We start from the raw sequence: 23,362 nt of genomic DNA, 5'->3' as shown, positions 1-23,362 counted from the left end.
CTGGGATCGAAGATTGATCCCGCCTCCATGTCTCTTCTAGCCAATCACAACACTCCTTTGTGTGCGCGCGTGTGTGTGTGTGTCACTGAGAAAGGTGTCCTTCATTGACGTCAGTGCTGCTACACACGTGCAAACATGCGAAAGAGAGAGAGAGAAAACGTCTCCGGTTACTATCGTAACCTCGGTTCCCTGAGAGGCGGGAACGAGACATTACGTCATACTGACGTATATGGGAACTCCTCCCTTCTCCATTTTCACTGAAATCTTATAGGATAACGCCAGCTGGAGACAGCTGGCCAATTGACGCAAAACATGCAAATGCTGACCGGTCCGCGGGCAGTATAAAATAGCATGGGCGCGACAATTACGTCAGAATCAAGACTGAACGCTAGCACAGCTGATCAAACGGCGAGCACGGCGGTTGACGTAATGTCTCGTTCCCGCCTCTCAGGGAACCGAGGTTACGATAGTAACCGGAGACGTTCCCTTTCAAGGCGGTCACTTCGACATTACGTCATACTGACGTATATGGGAACTGTATAGAATCCCGCCGTGAGCGCAGTGAAGATAAGCCCTGAACGGGGTCAAGCTACACTCCCACAGGAACAACAGTTCTAAGCCAGCAGCGCCGCTAGGAGCACTCAAAACTGATAGGCGAAACTAGACCAACGTCTGCTCCGGCTTACCAAGTTGCGCATCCACTGCAATGAGGCGAAGGCTGCACTGGACAGGGCAGCAGAATACCATAAGCACTCGGGCACAAGAGCTAACACAGTGTCGACGGCATAGCGGTGACAGCTGCATAACCTTAAGCCACACACAGAGTTAACAGTACGTTGGAACTACTGCGTAATGTGGAAACAGCTATGTAACCTCATAGTCATAACACAGAGTTAGCAGCAATGGTAACTCTGCAATACAAACTACTGCACAGCTGGTGGTAACAGTTTCATGAGTACATTAATAAAACTCACCGAACCCACGACGCTAAGGTGGTGCATCAAACTTGGAACCCTGGCGAATGTGTTCTGAGAAGACAGCCAGCATACCTAAATCCCGTAGGCATTTAGCAACCATTTAAAGCATCGAATTCAGAGAGAGTCTCTGTATAAAACAGCACGTCCCTAGTACCATCCACCAAGCACACAAACAGCTGGTAGACTGCTGCCAAGTGATCCACGTACATCCACAAATCCCTTACAGGGCCAACATCACTTTGAGCATCGGCATCATGCGAGGCTGAAACTCAGCAGATAAGGCGGGCAGGGATCAACCTGTGCTCTGAACGGTGTAAGCGACTTCGGAACGTAGCTAGGTATCGGACTGGGAGTGACGCTGCAGTCATCAGGTCCGAGACAATGCGACAACATTCACTAGAATGAGCGTAAGTCTCCAAGTGCTTCGCTGGGGCGAGAGCCGGTGGCAAGGCCATCTTAGGGAGAGCTCCGTCTCAGCACTTGTCAGTGTGAAGTGTCTTGCTCAACTAAGGACCCAGCAGCGGACACACAAGAAGGTTCCACAGCTTGGGGCTGGGGTGCCACCTTGTAGAACATAGCCGATGTTCTATAGCCAATGTACAGAAGTGCAAATCAACACATAACTGAATGTACATAAACACAGTGCCAGTGGCCGTAGCGACGACAACTGTGAATATACGCAGTTAGAAAATAGCCCCATAATAGCATAGCACCTCAGTAAGAAAACAAACAGTCATAACTGTAGCTACAACTGTGAATATATGAGTTTGCACAGAATAACCAGTTGCCCTGATAGGAACGGGGCAATATAACAGCGTAGCACATGCACGTACAGCATTTTTCAGAAACTAAGATGCATAGTTAGATTAGGATGGCTAGCAGCACTGAAGGAAACAGGGCAGCATTACAGCATAACACATCCGTTTACGTACATACATCCAGAACTGTGAATATGCACGGTTAGATTAGGATAGCTAGTTTTGCACTGAAGGAAACAGGGCAACAAAATAGCAAAAACACGTCCTTGTACGTGCCGTGTAGTCGCCATAGCGACAGAACTGAATATGCAGTTAGATAGGATAGCTGGATGTTGCACTGAAGGATAGAGGGCAACATAACAGCATTACCCATCAGTGTGCACATATCAAACATCTGAGTGTATAATGCGGTGCAAGTCGATGAAGCGACCGAGACTGCATGAATATGCACAGTTCACATAATGGTCAGTTACGTTAGCAACATAACTGCATAACGCTTCAGTGTGGACACAGATGCAGCGCAAGTCGCCGTAGCGACAAACTGTGACTATGCACAGTTAGATAGGATAGCTAGGTGCACTGAAGGATACAGGGCAACGCGATAGCATAGTCACATTAGTGTGTACAAAAACACAGCGTCAGAGGCATCGCGACATCGACTGTGAATACATAGTAAGTCAGAATAGCCGGTTGCACTGATGATACAGGGCAATATTTAGCGGCGCAAACATAGCACATCAGTGCGTAGCGTGTACACAGCGTCAGTTGCACCGCACAACAACTGTGTACGTAATCAGAATAGCCATTTGCACTGAAGGATACAGGGCAATGTACAACGGCATAAATCATAACACATACAGTGTGTAGAGTGTACATAGACACGGAGTGTGTAGAGTGTACATAGACACGGCGTCAGTTGCATCACACGACAACTGTGAATACGCACTGCGTAGTAATCAGAATAGCCATTTGCACTGAAAGAAACAGGGCAATATATAATGGCATAAATCATACACATAACAGTGAGTTGTATGTACGTAACACAGTGTCAGTTGCATCGCACCACACAGTGAATACGTATTAATCAGAATAGTTATTTGCACTGAAGGATACAGGGCAAAATACAAAGGCAAAATTCATAACACATAGTGTGTAGTCTGTACATAAACACAGCATCAGTTGCATCGCACAACAACTGTTGAATACGTACTGCATAGTAGTCAGAATAGCCATTTGCACTGAAAATTACAGGGCAACATATAATGGCATAAATCCCCACACATAACGCTGTGTAGTGTGTACGTAACACACTACACGTCAGTTGCATCGCACAACAACTGTGAATACGTAGTAATCAGAATAGCCATTTGCACTGAAGGATACAGGGCAACAACGGCAAAATTCATAACGCAGTGTACGGTGTGTACGTAACACAGCGTCAGTTGCATCGCAAGACTGTGAATACGTAGTAATCGGAATAGCCATTTGCACTGAAGGATAAGGAACAGGGCAATATATAATGGCGTAAATCATACACATAACAGTGCGTAGTGTGTACTTAACACAGCGTCCGTTGCAACGCAACAACTGTGAATACGTAGTAATCAGAATAGCCAGTTGCACTGAAGGGTACAGGGCAATATCGTGGCATAAGCATAACACACACATATCAGTGTACATAAACACAGCGTCAGTGGCATCGCACAACTGTGAATCAGAATAGCCAGTTGCACTGAAGGATACAGGGCAATTTATAGCAGCATGAATCATGAACACATATCAGTGTGTAGAGTGCACGTAAACACAGCGTCATTTCATCGCACAACAACTGTGAATACGTGGTAATAGAATAGCCATTTGCACTGAAGAACAGGGCAGCATATAACGGCGCAAATCTTAGCACATATAAGTGTGCAGTGTGAACAAACACAGCGTCAGTGGCGTAGCGACAACAACTGTAATTACGTGGTTAAATCAGAATGGCCAGTTGCACTGAGGGATACAGGGCAAAATATAAGGGCATAACAGTTAAATCATGGCACATATCAGTGTGCAGTGTGTACATAAACACAGCGTCAGTGGCGTGGCGACAACAACTGTGATTACGTGGTTAATAGAATAGCCAGTTGCACTGAGGGATACAGGGCAATATATAAGGATATAACAGATAAACCATAGCACATATCAGTGTGCAGTGTGTACATAAACACAGCGTCAGTGGCGTAGCGACAACTGTGATTACGTAGTTAATAGAATAGTCAGTTGCACTGAGGGATACAGGGCAATATATAAGGGCATAAGTCAAGTCAAGTCACATTTATTTATATAGCGCTTTTCACAATACAGATTGCATCAAAGCAGCTTCACAGTGATAACATGAAAGTAGTACAACACAGTTCAATAATATTGTTGAATATTAAATATCCCCAACTAAGCAAGCCAAAAGCAAGGCGACAGTGGCAAGGAACCAAAACTCCATCAGATTGGATGGAGAAAAAAACCTTGGGAGAACCCAGGCTAGTCAGGGGCCAGTTCTCCTCTGGCTAACAATCATAGGGTTTTAAAGAAGCTTTACAGTAAGTGCATATCAGAGAGTACCTGGAAAAAAATACATTTAGTTAATCATGTAATATTTAGGGGATAACATATCGCCGGCGTTGAGTCGTCTATTCGCAGGCGTTGAGTCTTCTCATCACAGGCGTTGAGGCATCCGAAATCCCCGTGAGAGGCAGGATACCAAACTGGAGCCTACGAACGCCATTTTTCTCGGGACAAGCGTCCCGAGATAACAGCAGAAAGGCAGATGGGAAATAATTAGCATAGCTGATGTTCATAATGATTTCCATTACACGGGAGTAGGTGTTAGAAAACCATAATCTCACAACTCTCCGCAACCCAAACTCTCCGCAACCCAACCGCAACCATACGGACCGACCCGTTTGTCTATAAGGCTGTCGAGCCCCACTGGTGCGTTAAGCAGTTTCAGTGGCAAACGGTTCCGTATGGCATAGCAGAGGGCTAAAAGGTAAGCATTATGTGAATGCTTGACTAAAGAGACACGTCTTTAGTCTAGTTTTAAACTGTGTCAGCGACAGTTAAATAACAAATAACATAACAGTTAAATCATAGCACATATCAGTGTGCAGTGTGTACATAAACACAGCGTCAGTGGCGTAGCGACAACAACTGTGGATACGTGGTTAAATCAGAATAGCCATTTGCACTGAGGGATACAGGGCAATATATAAGGATATAACAGTTAAACCATAGCACATATCAGTGTGCAGTGTGTACATAAACACAGCGTCAGTGGCATAGCGACAACAACTGTGGATACGTGGTAATCAGAATAGCCATTCGCACTGAAAGAAACAGGGCAAAATATGACGGCACAAATCATAGCACATATCAGTGTGTAGTCTGAACATAAACACAGCGTCAGTGGCGTAGCGACAACAACTGTGGATACGTGGTTAAATCAGAATGGCCAGTTGCACTGAAGGATACAGGGCAGCCTGACGACATAAGCTGTAAGCTGTGCACCTCCATTACCAGAGCGGGGCGTCCTGACGCGGCGCTCTCCGTGGCCTGTGTCGCCACATTCCCGGTCCCGCCCTCTGCCAACGGTGAAGATCCGGTTCGTTACGGGTTCGAACCGTTTTGGCGGCTGTAGCCGAATTAGGCGGGACGAGGTGCCGACGAAGAGAGACATCGAGGAAGGCTGGACGTATAGATAAAAAGTTTCGGTTTAATGTCTGGCCGCGGCGCGACTAAATTTTTTCTGCTGTGAGAGCTGGGATCGAACACGGGTCTCCCGTGCGACGGCTTTGGGGTTCGCCACTGAGCCACAGGGGGAAACACCCACTTTCGCGCCTTCAGACACAGAGCCATCGCCTTGCCTCGTCTCTCTGGATGCGTCTTCGCATGACTTACCATAGGACGTCGTGAAGACGGAATCTTTCTTGAAGTAGCCTGGCTGTTAGATACCGGGCTAAGTAAAATAATAAAAGTATCCTTTCCGACGAAGCCTATCGCGTCGAGTCCGTCTAGCGAGCCCGCGAAAAGGACCGGAGAGGCGACGGGCAGGTTTAAAATGTATCTGCTGCGAGAGCCGGAATCGAACACGGGTCTCTCGCGCGAAGGCTTCAAGTTCCGCCACTGGGCCACAGGGGAGAACGACTGTCAACTCTTCTTTGGGCGTGAGAGGGCCCACCAGCAGCCGCTGGCGGCAGTGGGCCTCATCCCTGCTGATGCCCGGAGTTTATGAGGGCGCGCACTGGTAGACCAGCACGTATGCCAGTCGTCCGTGAGTGCGGCCTCGGTAGATCCTTGTTTGGGTAGAGCGAGTCGATACACACATATCTGGCATGTAGCAGCCATCGGATGCGGGGAGGAAACATGGTGAGTAACCTCTATTGCAACTTCCACGATGACTTCAGATAAGACTTCTAGCGTGAAGAAAGAGATTCTGACGTAATTGTCGCGCCCATGCTATTTTATACTGCCCGCGGACCGGTCAGCATTTGCATGTTTTGCGTCAATTGGCCAGCTGTCTCCAGCTGGCGTTATCCTATAAGATTTCAGTGAAAATGGAGAAGGGAGGAGTTCCCATATACGTCAGTATGACGTAATGTCGAAGTGACCGCCTTGAAAGGGAACTCGGTTACTTCATTCTAGTGTTCATAAAGGGTATCATGTATAGGCCTGGGCAATATGCATCTTTAAAAGGCATCCGCTTTAAGAATTAGGTGATTGTTAAAATTATTAAAATCTTAGAGCATGATTTTTCGAGTCTGTCCCAATTCCAAATTGTTTAAATAATTTCCCAACAGAAGACTCTGCATCAGTAAGATGTACTTTTCCATTACGTAACATCAGCTTCCTGAAGCAGAACATTAAAGATGAACATAAATTGCTATAGGCCTAAGCATAAATAAATTGCTGTGAACACAAATATATATGCTATAAATGTCTTTAGCATTTCCGTCAACAGAGGGAGACACAGGCCAGTGTTGCTTTCGTCAGAGAAGTCATCGTGGGAAGGTGGTTTTCATAGATTTATGGATCCTCAGCTTCTCAGGTAAAACTGATTACATCAATATACAGTATATCTTATTTTTCCTAAAGGCCGTAAACATTTTTATTTAAAAAAAAAATATTTATTTATAAAATGTAGAAAATATTTCATTTCACAGCTAGACATCCTGCATTTAAAGAAGGTTGCAGTAATATACCTAAATATACTATATGGCAATAACTTTAATCTTACGGCCATGGTCATCAGCACCTTTTTGTGAAAAGTATCTTTCCTAACACTGCGATCCAGTGCCTTGACTTAAACGCTGTTCCAAAACCCCTACACAGCAAAATCCCCAGTGTTAAATTAACACTTCTCAGTGTTTATAGTCCACACTCAGAGTGTTATACGTAACACTGAAGCAGTTAATGAGATAATTAAGTGATTCATTGAGTGATTATTGTCCATTACGGACATAATGACCAAAATAGCAATAAACCATTATTGAAGACAGCTGATGTTAACAAGCAGAATCACTGAAGGAGAAAATCAACATGTTTAAGGGTGTACTCACACTAGCCAGTTTGAACCGTGCCCGAGTGCGTTTGACCACCAAAGCGCGGTTCGTTTGACTAGTGTGAGTGCTCCGAACCGTGCCAGGGCGCGGCTCGATTAGCCGGCCCTGGCCCGCTTGGAAGAGGTGGGCCAGAGCACGGTTCAGTTGGACTCGGGCGCGGTTCGCATGCAGTGTGAGCGCTAACCGTGCTGGAGCACGGAACAGGACGCGTGATGTCATGGTTTTGCGACGCTCCAAAACCAACACAGTCCGTAATCAAAGCTGCAAAGTCCTTGCTGCACTTCAGCTGGTACCTTGCAAACCTCCTCATAAGAGCAGCACGATTACGTGAAAATTTTCGCGCCACTAAGGCGACGCATCTGTTTAACAACAGGCTGTGAGAGGGCTGTGGACCACCGTGGACCAAACGACACAAAATTATCCACAAAGAAAACAGAGCGATGGACTTCATTGTGTTCAGAGAGCGCCGCTCTTCTTGTTTATCCCGAAACCGTCGCACGCACCATAATGACGTAAGCGTGCTCCGGCACGAATGCTGAAACCCTATGTGAGTGCAGGCCAGAGGGGGAGTGGGGAGGGGGGACAATCGTACTCGGGCCCGGTTCATGGCAACCGTGCCTAGTGTGAGTACACCCTAAGTCACCATTATGGTGATCCGTGTTTTTGTTTTAGTTGGGCTCTTGACTAGGGGTGTAACGATTCATTCGTTTTCTCGATGCATCGATTACAAATCCTGACAATGCATATGTATCGATCTTGAAACATGTATTTTGAATTGTGAATCGTTTATTTCGGTCAATATTCGATTTAAAATGCTAAGAATCGAATAATTTGCGATTCTATAGCGATTCAGTGCTTTAAAACATAAAAACAGTCATTAAATGACTACATGCGCAATTTAATGAGGCGTTGTGCGGCGTCATTTCGCGTCCTCACAGCTCTCACATACTCGCTGCACTCTTACCAGCTTTCACTGGATTTTGCTCGCGCTCGGTCCCATATAGCTCTCATCTACAGATTTTTGAGCAGTCCGTGTTTGAGCTCTCCTCAGGACAGCCATTGGTGTTCACATGAGCAGCAGATGACAGCTCGCTATCGAGAAAGCAAGCCATTGATAAAGCTGCCATATCATTGCGCGGTCACTGCTATGAAACAACGCGTTCGTTGCGTGGAAACGTCACCATTATTTTCTTTAAGATAAGATACTGAAGTTTTACGGAAATGGGTCATACCCGTCCTGAGCAGTTAAAGTAAAACCCCACTTATTCAAGGGTGCGCATTTATTACATGGAAAGAGAAAACGTATAATAGGTGTCTAAAATGTACACCGATTAATCATGAATGATGAATGAAATGTAACTTAATGTCGTTAAACTGAACTGATGAAATAACTACAACATTAATTACACTGAAATAAGAGCGCGTGGTTTATCCATCAATCAGATGCGCATTAAAGTTGCATTCGTAATCGTTAATAGCACAAGTAGACAGCCGGCGCGTTTTCTTTCAGAATCACAAGGAAAATGTTCAGTCGGATAAAGAGAAAACAAAGAGTAGCTATTCCATGAGGAAACGTTAGTTAAGGTTTTAGTTGGGAAAGTTCATGGTATTTTTAGTCTCACAATGGAGGATGTTTAATGTAGGAACACTTTAAGGTTGTGTATCCATTCCTACAAAATAGTTAGCATGATGAACTATACTTTTAAAGCCTTTTTAAATCTTGGTTTACATTTTTACAAATGCTAATTTATAGGCTTTGGAAATATTTTATAAGAATAGATTCATTAAAAACTAACATGAACTAACGTTAACAATAGACAAAATGTCGTTGTTGTTTTTTTTGTTTTGTTTTTTGTTCCCACTCTCTGACCCCCGAAGGCAGCTGTATAATTCACACCCTGACTAAGACCCATTGGGGGAAGCATTTAAATAATCCTATGAATGCATATAAAAAATTAAGAATCGAATCGAATTAATCGAATCGCATCGAATTTTAATGTGAATCGCATCGAATCGAATCTTTCTGAATTTGCAAAAATCGTTCTTGAATCGAATCGAAAACCTATGAATCGTGAATCGAATCGATTCGCTGCCTACCCAAAGATTCACAGCCCTACTCTTGACCCTTTAGTTTTTTAACTCTAGATTTGGTTTGGCTGCTGTAACTTAGTTATAACAGTCAGATGAACAAATAGACAAGGTGATCTGATGGTGTTGGTTGTGTTTTAACATAATCATTATTTGAATGACTGAGTTCATTTAAAGCCTAATTTCTGAGTTAGGTTTACTTTATTGATTATAGCACATTATTTGTACAGCATACTATTTTTAGCATTTTCTATGTAATCCAAAGGATTTCTTAAAAGTTGTTGTTCTGATACAGACTTAGCCATTTCTCCTCTTCTTCTTCTTCTTCTTCTTCTTCTTCTTCTTCTTCTTCTTCTTCTTCTTCTTCTTCTTCTTCTTCTGTCTTTTATTGGCAACCGCACTAATAGTGCATTACTGCCATCATCAGCTAGCTTGGCTCAGAAACATTTTCCTGTTTCTCTTAACACTTGCTAAACATCCCCACTAACCTCCCCAATATGTTCTTTCCATCTAGCATCCAGCCACATTCATTAGGAATCTAATTGATGTTACTCGTGCCATTTCTTTGTTATATATTCTTAACTTCTATTCATTATCTACTTTCTTGTCAGAAAATATAGTAGTTTGTGAATTCTCCACAGAAAACTTTAATCCCCAATTGTATAACCATTCAACTCATCCACAGCCTTCTGCATTTTCCCCATAATATACTTATTGTTTCTTCCTCTGAACCACAAAGCCCCATCATCTGCAAACAATGATCTGCCAATACTCCTATCCACCTTGCTAAAAATATCATCATTATTATAAAAAGCACTTTTACTTATTACACTTATTACACTTCCCTGAGGAGTGTAATTTGCTGTTATTTCTTGAGGTAATACGTAACCCTGGACCACAAAACCAGTCATAATTCGCACGCGGGTGTTTCTGCAACTACGGGCACTTTTGACTATCCCAATTTAAAAAAAATCAACCTCTATGAATTTCAATTTTAACCATCACAGTCTGTAATACATATAAAAATGTACACAAAATAGAATGTAGTCGTTAAGATTTTAATCTGGAACATGTTTATTTTTTATGTTTTTCGGGTCATCTTCTTAAAAAGTGTCCTCGCAACTTTACAATAACGTTCATTTTATACATTTTTATTTTAGTAATTTCTATAAAAATATATATATATTTCAATAGCTTTTTCAAATTTGATACAGTTTTGTAAATACTGATATAATAAAATAATATACAAAATAGGGAATTTCATGTTTTTTTCTATGCCATGTAAAAAATTTACAGTAACCTTAGATGTCAATTGTTTCCATACACACAAAAGATGACATATTTAACGTTTTATGACAGATGTTGCAATTTCAATGTGTTAATCATCTCAGCTTAAGTGTAAACATATTTTTTGCAAATGAAAATGTGAGTAAAAATGAAAATAGAGCAGTGCTGCGGTAATGACATCTTGTGTCGGTAAGGACACAATGTTAAACTGCCACGAAATCAAAAACAGGCTACTGTAAAAAAAAAAAAAGAAAAAAAAAAAAAGAAACATGCTACAGAAAACAAAAGGTATTGCATGTGTAAAAGATAGTAGCAGTTTTGCAGTAAATAACTATTTTAATTAACTCTTACTCTTTTAACTGCTTCAAAAATATTGTCTCCTAAAGTTGATGATTCATGTTTATATATATACTAATATACACTCACCGGCCACTTTATTAGGTACACCTGTCCAACTGCTCGTTAACACTTAATTTCTAAGCAGCCAATCACATGGCGGCAACTCAGTGCATTTAGGCATGTAGACATGGTCAAGACAATCTCCTGCAGTTCAAACCGAGCATCAGTATGGGGAAGAAAGGTGATTTGAGTGACTTTGAACGTGGCATGATTGTTGGTGCCAGAAGGGCTGGTCTGAGTATTTCAGAAACTGCTAATCTACTGGGATTTTCACGCACAACCATCTCTAGGGTTTACAGAGAATGGTCCGAAAAAGAAAAAACATCCAGTGAGCGGCAGTTCTGTGGGCGGAAATGCCTTGTTGATGCCAGAGGTCAGAGGAGAATGGCCAGACTGGTTCGAGCTGATAGAAGGGCAACAGTGACTGAAATAACCACTCGTTACAACCGAGGTATGCAGCAAAGCATTTGTGAAGCCACAACACGCACAACCTTGAGGCGGATGGGCTACAACAGCAGAAGACTCCACCGGGTACCACTCATCTCCACTACAAATAGGAAAAAGAGGCTACAATTTGCAAGAGCTCACCAAAATTGAACAGTTGAAGACTGGAAAAATGTTGCCTGGTCTGATGAGTCTCGATTTCTGTTGAGACATTCAGATGTTAGAGTCAGAATTTGGCGTAAACAGAATGAGAACATGGAACCATCATGCCTTGTTACCACTGTGCAGGCTGGTGGTGGTGGTGTAATGGTGTGGGGGATGTTTTCCTGGCACACTTTAGGCCCCTTAGTGCCAATTGGGCATCGTTTAAATGCCACGGCCTACCTGAGCATTGTTTCTGACCATGTCCATCCCTTTATGGCCACCATGCACCCATCCTCTGATGGCTACTTCCACCATGTCACAAAGCTCTAATCATTTCAAATTGGTTTCTTGAACATGACAATGAGTTCACTGTACTAAAATGGCCTCCACAGTCACCAGATCTCAACCCAATAGAGCATCTTTGGGATGTGGTGGAACGGGAGATTCGCATCATGGATGTGCAGCCGACAAATCTGCGGCAACTGTGTGATGCCATCATGTCAATATGGACCAAACTCCCTGAGGAATGCTTCCAGCACCTTGTTGAATCTATGCCACGAAGAATTGAGGCAGTTCTGAAGGCAAAAGGGGGTCCAACCCGTTACTAGCATGGGGTACCTAATAAAGTGGCCGGTGAGTGTATATACTAATATATGCTTCAGTACTAATAATATACTGAATATTAGTAATTTAATATACAGTAAACCTTAAATTTGTCTCTACCTCAACACAAGGTCTTTACCGCAACACCTAAATTTGCTGCGGTAAAGACATGTTGCGGAAATGACATTTTTGCTAATATTTTAGCTAATTGGCAGCTAGCAAGGCCTACCACATTAGTTTTGACTCTTAGCATCTTAATATACATGAATTCAACAGTAATATACATTTATTTTTAAAATGTAGTTCAAAATACACAATTATTAAGCTGAATGGTAAGGACGCACAATAAATACTAGAGCAGAAAAGATAATGTTTACCTTATTTTTTTGGTATCTTGTGAGTGAGGTAGTGTGGTGGCCCAGTCTGTCAGCAATGTGCTCAAGTGATAATTTCTGTTTCCATAGAAACTAGACTTGTTTGGGTTCGATAAAACTTCATAATAAAAGCTTTTTTTTTCATTGTTGCGGTAAGGACTCAAAAGTGTGGGACAGGCACATTTAGTTAAAAAAATCATAAAAATGATCAGTAAATAATACAAAGAATTTTAGGGTGCTGTAAATTAATCTGTATATTAAACAATTCCATTTGAAATAATGTCAAATTGTAATTAAATTAGCTTATTTTATTTATCTCAACATTGAGACCACAGGTGTGGTACATTAACAAAAATGGTGTTTTGAGCTATAAATGCTTCATAATATTATATTTAATCACATCAGTAATTATATTTTTTGTCAAGGTGTGTAATGGCACTGTGGATATATTTATGAAACATCAAATGACAAATTTGAACATAAATCAAAAATTTCACTGCTGGGACTTAAAAGTGCCCGTAGTTGCAGAAACCCATTTGTGGCAATAGCCAACAATACATTGTATGGGTCAAAATTATCGATTTTTTCTTTTATGCTAAAAATCATTAGGATATTAATTAAAAATCGTGTTCCATGAAGATATTTAGTCAATTTCTTACCATAGATTTTATATATATATATATATATATATATATATATATATATATTAGGGCTGTCAAATGATTAATCGCGATTAATCGCATCCAAAATAAAAGTTTGTGTTTACATAATATATGTGGGTGCACTGTGTATAATTATTTTGTATATATATAAATACACACACATGCATGTATATTTAAGAAAAATATATGATTTATATATAAAATATTTATATTTATATATAATAAAAATTATATATAAATCTATATACAGTATATACATGAAAACATTTCTTAAATATATACAAGCATGTGTGTGTATTTATATATATAAAATAATTATACACAGTGCACCCACATATAATATGTAAACACAAACTTTTATTGTGGATGCGATTAATCGCGATTAATCATTTGACAGCCCTACTATATATATATATAAAAATTGTGAGTGGATGCAGCAAAAGCGCGAACATAAATGGAAAACTTTAAAGGCGATTTTCTCAATGTTTCGATTTTTTTGCACTCTCAAATTCCAGATTTTCAAATAGTTGTATCTCGGCTAAATATTATATCCTATCAAACCATACATCAATAGAACGCTTATATATTCAACTTACACATGATGTATAAATCTCAATTTGAAACAAATGACCCGTGTGACTGGTTTTGTGGTCCAGGGTCACATAGAGTCTCCTATTCTCACTCTTATTGTTCTTTGTTTAAGGAAGTCACTCACTTATCCAATTAAACATTCTTCCTCCTATCCCCATCTTCTCCAGTTTTATCATCAGACCCTCTCTCCATAACATGGCATGTGCTTTTTCTATATCGACAAACACTGCAATTACTGATTCTTTATTTGAGCTTCTTTATTTCCGCTTGCAAACACATAACCAGATCCATAGTTCCTCTAAATCCACTTTGATAAGGTGAGAATTTTTCTTCATTTTCCCAAAAATACACTAGTCTGTCCGTAATCATTCTCTCCATCACTTTCCCTACATGAGATGTAAGGGCTATTGGTCTACAGTTATAGCCGGCTTACTTGGATCCTTCCCTGCTTTTCTTACTGGCAACACCAGTGCCTCTTTCCAGCTTTGTGGTAGTACCCCCATTTCCCACACTTTATTATAGAACTCTAACATTACATTCGGCGATTCCTCGCTTCACTGCTTATATAATGGCTGATTTCATCTTGACCAGGAGTCGTTTCTCTCATTCTCCTCAGTGCTCGTTTTAGTGCCGTCATTCCAAACGGGACATCATCATCTCTTTCTTCTCTTTTTTTCCAATAGATGAGGATGTTCTTTTAATATTTCCTCCTTTTTTCTCTTAAATTCTACATTTAGATTTTCCTTACCGTTTACTTTTACAAATGTATTTAAATGTATTTTATAAACGTATCACTGTTTTCTACTGCTATAACTTCCTCTTCATTAAACACGGGGTATTCTATCTCCTTCCTTATTCCGTTCATCCTTCTGATCATATTCCATACCTCTTCTATTGATGTTATTCCGTATTCTGTCACAGAAATCTCTCCAATGTTGTCTTTTTTCCCTTCTTAACACAACTTTTACTTTTGCCTGTTCTCTCTTATATTCCATTATCTTGATAGTTATGCCTTCTTCTTGTACGCTCTCATTTTCCTTCTAATAGCTTCATCACACTCCTTATTTCACCATGGTACCATTTTAATCTTTCTTCTTCCTTTTCTTTTAGTAATACTGCTGCATTTTTCATGACCCCTATAATTTTCTCACTTATAGCTTTTATGTCATCACCATTTCTTACATCATTTATGTCTAAACTATCCTTCACCATTCTCATATACTAAGTCCAGTTAGCTTTCTCATATTTCCATTTCCCTTCTCTTCTTTCATTTCTCTCTACACTCTTATTTATACACATTTCTATCAAAATAGGAAAGTGATCACTGCCTATAGAAATAATGATTATGTTAAAACACAACCAACACCATCAGATCTTCTCAGTTTATTGTTCATCCGGCTGCTATAACTCATGTACAGCAACCAAACAATATCTAAAGTTAATAAGTCAATGGTCAAGAGCCCAACTAAAACACACACTTATCTCCATAATGGTGACTTAAACATTCCGGTTTTCTCCTTCAGAGATTCTGCTTGTTAACATCAGGTGTCTTCAATAATGCTCAATCATCACTCAGTTATTCACTTAATTAACTCATTAGCTCAGAGTTTAATTGGGTCGCTTAAAATGACCAAATTCCATGATGTTGAAGTTACATGAACATATTATGTTTGTTTAACGAAACATAGTTATGTGGAACCGGTGGAACCTGTTTACATAAAAAAGTTAAGGAAAGCCAACATATCATTTTTTTGAGTGCAAACTTCTAGCATTATATTGTAATATTACTAACATTAAGATTATTGTCCATCCCATGATTCTTGGCTGTATTTTTGTAGTTAGACCATCTCTAAACATTTCCCATGTTAGCCTTTTAATATCCAGGAACCTCCCAGCAGCTCTCACTATTATTTTGAACAATTTATGACCTCTGCCATGAATAACACAAAACTCTTTTTACTTATACTGTGTCATCTGATATATTGCTTCTCATTTCCTAATTTCTGCGCTCAAACTCCTCACAATTGAGACAATCTCAATGGGAATAATCTGGTACATGCGAGTGTGAAGAGTCTCTCTGATTTAAAAGATAATTGACATTATAAACTCAAAACACTGCTGCGTCGGATTCATATCATATAATAATGTCATTTGAACTAAATGTGTCAGCAGTAATGTCCCATAATGCACATTTGTGTGTTTTATTTTACTGAGATATTAACTGATGTTGAATTGGGGCCAAAGAGACATTATCATCAAAACTGAATGGTAGGGTTAGTGTAAAGGGATATAATATACAGTTTGTACCGAATACAAATCATTACGCATGGAGAGTGTTCACAAAGATAGCGAACCAGAATGTGTGTGTGTGTGTGTGTGTGTGTGTGTGTTCTATTAAGTGACTTTACTGTATTAAATATTTTTTGTGGAAGATCTATTCAAATATTATTCCCTTTCATACTGGTGTTGAGGTACAAACTCTTATTTATTGATTGGGATATTCATAAACTTAATGGATGTTCTTAAATATTGTATGTATTTTTTTGCACTATGTATTAGCCTATGGTTGTTTGATGAACGCATGTTCCTGCTTGTGACCTGCAGAGGACAGCAACTCTTTCAAACTCTTTCAAACTCCAGCAGAACAAACGCAGTTTGTTGTTTCCATATTTGTCGTCTTTTGTTTTTAATGACATAATCTTCCTCTAAGAGTATTTGACGCACAAATGTGCGAGAATCGAACAATCGGACCATTCAGGGGAATCTCTTCGTCAGCTCTATATGGAAAAGATCCATGCTGTTTAAACTGTTCCCCTTTAAGAAACCGGAAAAAAATAAATTTACGCCCCTTTCCTGCTCATCTGAGAGGCGGTGTTCATCAAAGTGAAAGTAAAATCCATCGGCATACGCAGCCATTTTATGAAAACATCAAAAATCATTTAGATTTTCTTAATGTAACATCAATATGATCAGCATGATTTGTGACTGGTACATTTTCAAACGGGTGAGTCTTACAGATACAGTTTAAGTATTGCTTAAATTTTATTTTTGTGTTTTTGTAGCTGCTGTGTCCCAGGGCCATTTTGTTTCGCTAACTACCTGATTTTCCATTAATTTTATATACATCTAAATACATTTTATAGTTTAAAGTAGACTAATGAATTTGCATTCAGAACGCTAATACATCGTGCTAGAAAAGATAGATTTAACGATATTGAGACAATCCCTTTTAAAAACAATAATTCGATGTTTGTATTCGAATATTTAGGACGTCATTTAGGCCTACAGAAGATTCAAAGAGTTGGTTTTCTCTATCCACTAAGCAAAACTATGTTCAAAAGACGTCTTTTTAATGTATTTGTCACAAAAGCGTAGCCTACGTTGAAAGACGCATTTTGGACATAATTATGCTTAATGTGATATCAGCACAATATAAAACTGTCTCTCGAGTTTTTCTTCTGGCAAAAAGCACAGGAATACTGATGAGGTGCAGTGCGATTCGATTCGCAAGTTTAGCCGATTTATTTTTTGCCATTAATGCTCAAAATGTTGCCATGCAAGAGTTGGCAGGTATTGAAAGTACCAGTATTATTAATATAACTATGTGGTTTTACTGAGGCACATTGAAGCTGTGTGATACCACCACAACCAAATCTCAGGAAATGATGAAATTGAGCCATGTGAATGAAAATCATATTTTACCAACTTTTAATTCTTAATCTAAAAGGCCAAATCCTAAATATGAGGATACATAAGGATTTGGCCTTTTAGATTAAGAATTAAAAGTTGGTAAAATATGATTTTCATTCACATGGCTCAATTTCATCATTTCCTGAGAATGACTAGTGGTAATTAATTTAGCATAAATATTCTAAATTCCCTTCATGTTTTTGTTTTGCTTCAGTTCATTTAAGATGCAAAGATCACAGTCATATGAATCCAGCTGTGTGTCCATGAAGAGTGACCGGTCAATGGATCCTCCACGTAACTTCAGTGGACACACTGATCCTGGCTTTAGGTAGACATTTTACTAAACCATTTATCTTATTATTATTGTTGAAACTAAGAAATTGTTCATTATTAATGCTGTAGATGAGCTAAAGTGACTGTATATAATGCAAGAAGGTATTAAATAAAATATCTTAATCAATGACTCACATATGCACTTGCTGTAAAGTCTGAATCAGTTCATTAGAAAAGTGATTAAATTAAGAGTGTGTGAATTACATTCTGTTCATTTCACTAACCAGACCAGATCCTCCAGACCCCAGCTGTGTGTCCATGAAGAGTGACTGGTCAATGGATCCTCCACGCAACTTCAGCGGACACACTGATCTTGGGTTTAGGTAAGTGCTTTACTAAACATTTATTGATTCTTCATGAGGTCTGTGATGGAATTACAAATTATTATTTAATCTTGGACGTTGTGAAATCTTAGGAATGTAAATCCAGCAGCAAATGCAATCATTGGGGTGGTGAATTGAATAATATACTTTATCATCCCTAATGCATATCATGCATGTCTTCTTTGACTCCCAAACTAGTTTTGTGTTGAGCACTAAAAACTCCCAACTATAATAACCCAGATAGCAACATTATTTCGGCCCACATCTGGCACCCGTGGAATACTGATCTGACCCACATGCAGCATGGATTGACGGCCCTTGGGTGGCTCACTCCTGTTTGCCAGATCTGGGCCACAAGCAGGCCATAGCAATGCCACATGTCAGCCAAGAGCAAAGAAATAAAGATGTGTAACTCTGTTTCATTTGAAGTCACCACAACCGTGATCAGTGTTTCATTTAATTGGGCTCTTAACTCTTATTATATATATTATTATTTTTTTGCCTCTGTGACAGTGTGTGTGCACTATGCAGGAATTCCGTTTGTCAAACAGCGACCCCTAGAGTCGCTGTGGAGCACTTGCACTGTCGTAAATAGCACTCACGCAGAGATGGCTCGCACTCACGGCCTGATCCCCTCCCCCTGTACACCAGTACCTGTTTTTTTGTTTTTTTTTAATGAACACCGGTACCTGTTCAGTAGGATGGACGCTGTAACGAGTGGAAATAAGGTGTGGCCCCTTTAAAGAGCTGCACGCCCTGTTTAACTGTCGGCAGTCTGTATTGTCTGTGCGCCTCGAACACCACATGTATACGGCGCAGGATTTATTTCTGTTTGATGCTTATTTTATCAGAATTTTATCAGATCTTTTCTGACATTTGTGCTTTGCCGTAAAGCATTTCGGGCCCGCCGGCTCAAAGTTGCAAGTGTGTTTTTTACACTCACATGTGATAGGGGGGTGCGAAACGACCACCATTCAACCTGAAAAGAGTAATATAACCATTCCAATGACTCCGAAGCTGTTCGGTTGAGGTAAAAAACCTGCATAGTTCACCTTTAAACACAATTGCAGTAACAAAAAAAGCTAAAGTGAAATGAGATTGTAAGGCTGGAAGCTTACACTGGTATTTTGAACCACTAATCGGAACAAGGCAGTTCAAGGATGACGTGTATAATTCAAATATTTATCTGACTCCAATATAATTAATCTGACTCCATTAAAGTTGTTGTTATTCTTTAATCTCTTATTCTTTAAAGGTAAAGGTCTTTCTTAACCCTCTGGGGTCTAAGGTGTTTTTGGGTTCCAATGAAACATTGATTAAAATTAAGATAAAATTTATACAAAACGAAATAAAATTTAAAGAAAGGCTTTCTACAAAACAAAACTTAATAAGTGGTCAAAATCTGACCCATTCCAAATGTTTTCCGATATATTGGTCATCTTATGATCCTATCTTACTCATCTCATGCGGTTCCCTTTTCATATAATCGACATAGATGAAATAAATAAAAATAACATTATATTAGGCTATTTAAACATAAATATGAAACGTATGTTTAAGTTTTTTAACTTATAAGCGTCACACCGCTCCGCTTTGCTCATGCTCTGGTGTGTATGCATGTGTGCGTGCATGTGGTGGAGGGGTGTGATTTTCGAATAATAATCAAATAATACCCAGAGATCTTCGAATATTATTTTTGCTTGAAAATTTCGTTTTCAATTTATCGTTTTGTATAAATTGTATCTTCATTTTAATCAATGTTTCATCAACAAATTTGCCTGGATTAATAAATAAGAAGCAAATATAGTGGACAATATAATCAGGACACGGAGGCGCCGGCGCGTGCACACTTCATATGAAGTGTGCATTTCTCTCTATAGCCGCGTTCACTACTGCGAAGATGGCGAGTCTGCATCGTTAACTTTATTAATTTATCAACTTTATCAACAATTCAAATGTTTCATGCATAACTATTACTTTCGCCGGTTCTTTGTGGCAAGCTTTATTTCAGGTGTTGCGTGATATCTCTGCGCCCAAGTAGCAGTGCTTCGGCTGTGCTTCCCCCTCATATAGTCCCAAATCAATCTCTGCCTAGGAAATCACCTAGTCTTAATCTGCATTGCTATTTGTACTCGTAAATAAGCAGGCCACAAGAAGTAATTCTTTTTATTCTTTTTATTTTTTTATCACTTTTACTCACGACATGCTACCTGGCAACATAGGATTCCATTCATTATGCTAAGCTAAGCTAGCGGTGGTGCTGCCAGACTAAGACAATGCATGCACTGAGACAAAAATGCATTTGCCCACCTATCTAAATGTAGGGGAGACAGACAGTGAATAACCCCAATTTAGAAAAACGGTGGAGTGTTCCTTTAAACAAAACAATAGGACAATAGGGCTGTAGTCAACCAAAGAAATCCTTAGTCGACCAAAGTCTTGTCCTGCACAACGATTAGTCGAAAAAAAAAAAAAAAAAAATGTTGTTTTGGTTGAACATTTTTTAACAATTGTCATAGAGCATTTATAAAACAACAACTAAAAAACATCAAAAATACATAACTATAATAATAATACAATTCTTCGAAAATTAAGTGATTTTTTTTTAACTGCAAAAATTGAGGAGCTCTGTCTCAGTGGCGTACGTTTGATTTTGAAATTGGTGGGGACGGGGACATCAATATATAAATATATTTTAAGTTTTGATTGAAATTATTGCTAGGGATATATCAGTGTCACTGGATATTGGTAGGGACACGTCCCTAGCGTCCCTACTAAATTCTACGCCCCTGCTCTGTCTATAGTAACAGTCACAATCGCGCACCTGACCACACCACATGCTACAAAAAATATAACTGCTATCTGCCACAATGAAAAATCCTAACAAAAGCTCTCGTTTATACAGGCTGTATATTCTTCTTTACTTTCAAAGCTATGGGTTAACTTTTGTCCAGCCGATCTAGGCGTTTTAAAACAAACACACAAAAAAACAAAGAGCCTAAAAAACAATCCTAATAATAATAGGCTGTATTGTAGGACCGCATATAGGTTTATTTTCGTTTTGTTACATTATTTAGGCTATTTTCAAACGTGTCAAGTGTACAAATAAAAACAAAAACATATCAAGAAAACACAATCTATAGAGGGAATGCATTAACGTCACTTCCCCGCCGGAACACGCCCCCCTCAGCGGGACTGAGTGGCAGAAGACGAGCTGCTGCGTGACTGGAGTTAATAGGGGAAACTGCGTTAACGCGAGTAAAACAAACTATTATCAGTTTAAACTAAAAGTTGGACTCGATATAGTGTTCCTTACAACTTATCAAAGATCCAGTGATCCATGGATATTGACATGCAGCCAGGAATCGTGTTTCCTGACATTTATATGTGCCTGATTTCGATGCCGTGGAAATAAATGAAGACAATTTGCCTGTAAACGTTTTATATAAATACAATATAGATAGGTCTAAATCCGAGTGATCACTTACATTAATGTTATACTGTATATCATCATATCGTCCAGCCCTAAAACTTGTATAGTTTTTTGTCAGTGTTTATTTAAAAACATCCAATTATGCAGAATATAGTCTGTTCTGTAGCTTTTTGCAGTCTGTAAAAATATACAGTACCTCAGATTTCTGGTCAAATCTAGTTGTACAGTCAATCGCAAAGCTCTTTCCCGTTTTAGATGTGTTTTGTGTGATTTTCACGGCGTTCACGCTGAAAACAAAATTGCTGCCGCTCAGTCTTTTTGCCACTTGTGGGCGTGACCGCATTCACTCCGGCCGACGGTGACGTCATGCGCATACCCTCTAGTGAGTCAGCATGATAAAGCCGTTAAAGGGACTGCTCACGTCTTTTGCGCGCTCAAGTTCGATTTCAAATGTAGGCGCGCGGTGTGCGCGCTCATGATGGAAGCAACACGGTCACGGTGCGACGCGCTCTTTTTTCCCAAGTGCGTCCACGCCGCATCGAGATAAAAACATATAGTGTATAAAAACATAAAAACCGAAACAAGTAGCGTTCTAACTGAATGAATACAGCTAAACTACCTATCCCTTACTGAGCACGAAGCAGCAGCGCAGCCAGCCACAGGTGCGAACCGAGTGTTCTATGTGTGTGCGCTAAACTGTGGCGCTGTTACAAAATAGCCTAAATTAAAGCATTTAAAGTTGTGGATAAACCATAGGCTAATTATATTTAGAATACAGTAATATATAACTGCTTATAAAGGAATAAATATAAAGGAGTAAATCATTGAAAATTTATTTCTATTAGTAAAAAAAGAAAAAAATGCAACTGGTCGACCAATAAGAATGTCAGTCGACCAAGACGGCATCGACCGATTAGTCGAGTAAACGACTAAAGTTGACAGCCCTAGACAATTCAACTGCATAATTCATTCATTCTGCAATGCATGCTGGGAGTTTTGTACTATTGCAGCATGGCACTTTTGATTGTCATCCTTGTTGAGATTCATGTGCTGATTATTGATGTCTGTGTCTGTCTAGGCTATATGTCATTGTAGGTAATTGGTTTGTGCTCATGTTTGTTAAAAACGAACTGATTGTCATAATACTGCTGGATTTCCTGCTGCAGTAACAGGGTTTGTAACGTATATGCATTATTAATGCTGTAAAGGCACTAAAGTGACTGTATGTAATGCATTTCAGACGTTATTAATTTAAAGATCTTAATCAACTGCTCACAAATGTGGATGTGCACTTGCTGTAAAGTCTCCAACAGCATAATCAATATTAATAGAATAATTCAGTCACCTGAATCGGTTAAATACAAAAGTCATAAATTTAAGATTTGTGTTTAACTAAATCCACAGACGGGACCCTCCAGGATCCAGCTGTGTGTCCATGAAGAGTGACTGGTCAATGGATCCTCCACGTAACTTCAGTGGACACACTGATCCTGGCTTTAGGTAAACCCTTTACTAAACCATTGTGGTAGATTTTCCCCCCACGCATCTGACTTAGGTTGAACCTGGTGTCCTTGACACCTGAAAATATTATACTCAGTTGAGTTACCTCTGAACACACAGGTTGACACAATCTAACCCCGCCTAAGAGTCTCACAAAGAGTC

The 23,362-nt window shown here is 39.6% G+C and overlaps 1 protein-coding gene across 16 annotated transcripts in view; it reads left to right on the top strand.

The window, feature by feature from the left end:
* The first annotated feature begins 17,803 nt into the window (after window positions 1-17,803).
* Window positions 17,804-23,362, top strand: part of LOC130076115 (NLR family CARD domain-containing protein 3-like) — a 42,189-nt gene continuing 36,630 nt past the window's right edge. For 10 of the 16 annotated variants that reach the window (XM_056241066.1, XM_056241058.1, XM_056241064.1 and 7 more), the window contains exons 1-3: window positions 17,804-17,939; window positions 18,172-18,267; window positions 23,105-23,200. In XM_056241066.1, the coding sequence (XP_056097041.1) occupies window positions 17,806-17,939; window positions 18,172-18,267; window positions 23,105-23,200 (326 nt within the window). In that variant the 5' untranslated portion in view covers window positions 17,804-17,805. The remainder of the gene's footprint in view (window positions 17,940-18,171; window positions 18,268-23,104; window positions 23,201-23,362) is intronic. The other 6 variants (XM_056241067.1, XM_056241059.1, XM_056241053.1 and 3 more) reach the window with 5 other exon arrangements.

The sequence above is a fragment of the Rhinichthys klamathensis genome, unplaced genomic scaffold, assembly GCF_029890125.1.
Source record: "Rhinichthys klamathensis goyatoka isolate OS25496 unplaced genomic scaffold, OSU_Roscu_1.1 h1tg000628l_1, whole genome shotgun sequence".
Taxonomy (NCBI): domain Eukaryota; kingdom Metazoa; phylum Chordata; class Actinopteri; order Cypriniformes; family Leuciscidae; genus Rhinichthys; species Rhinichthys klamathensis.
The sequence above is the reverse complement of the archived record's forward strand: the minus strand, read 5'-3'. Positions and strand labels throughout refer to the sequence as shown.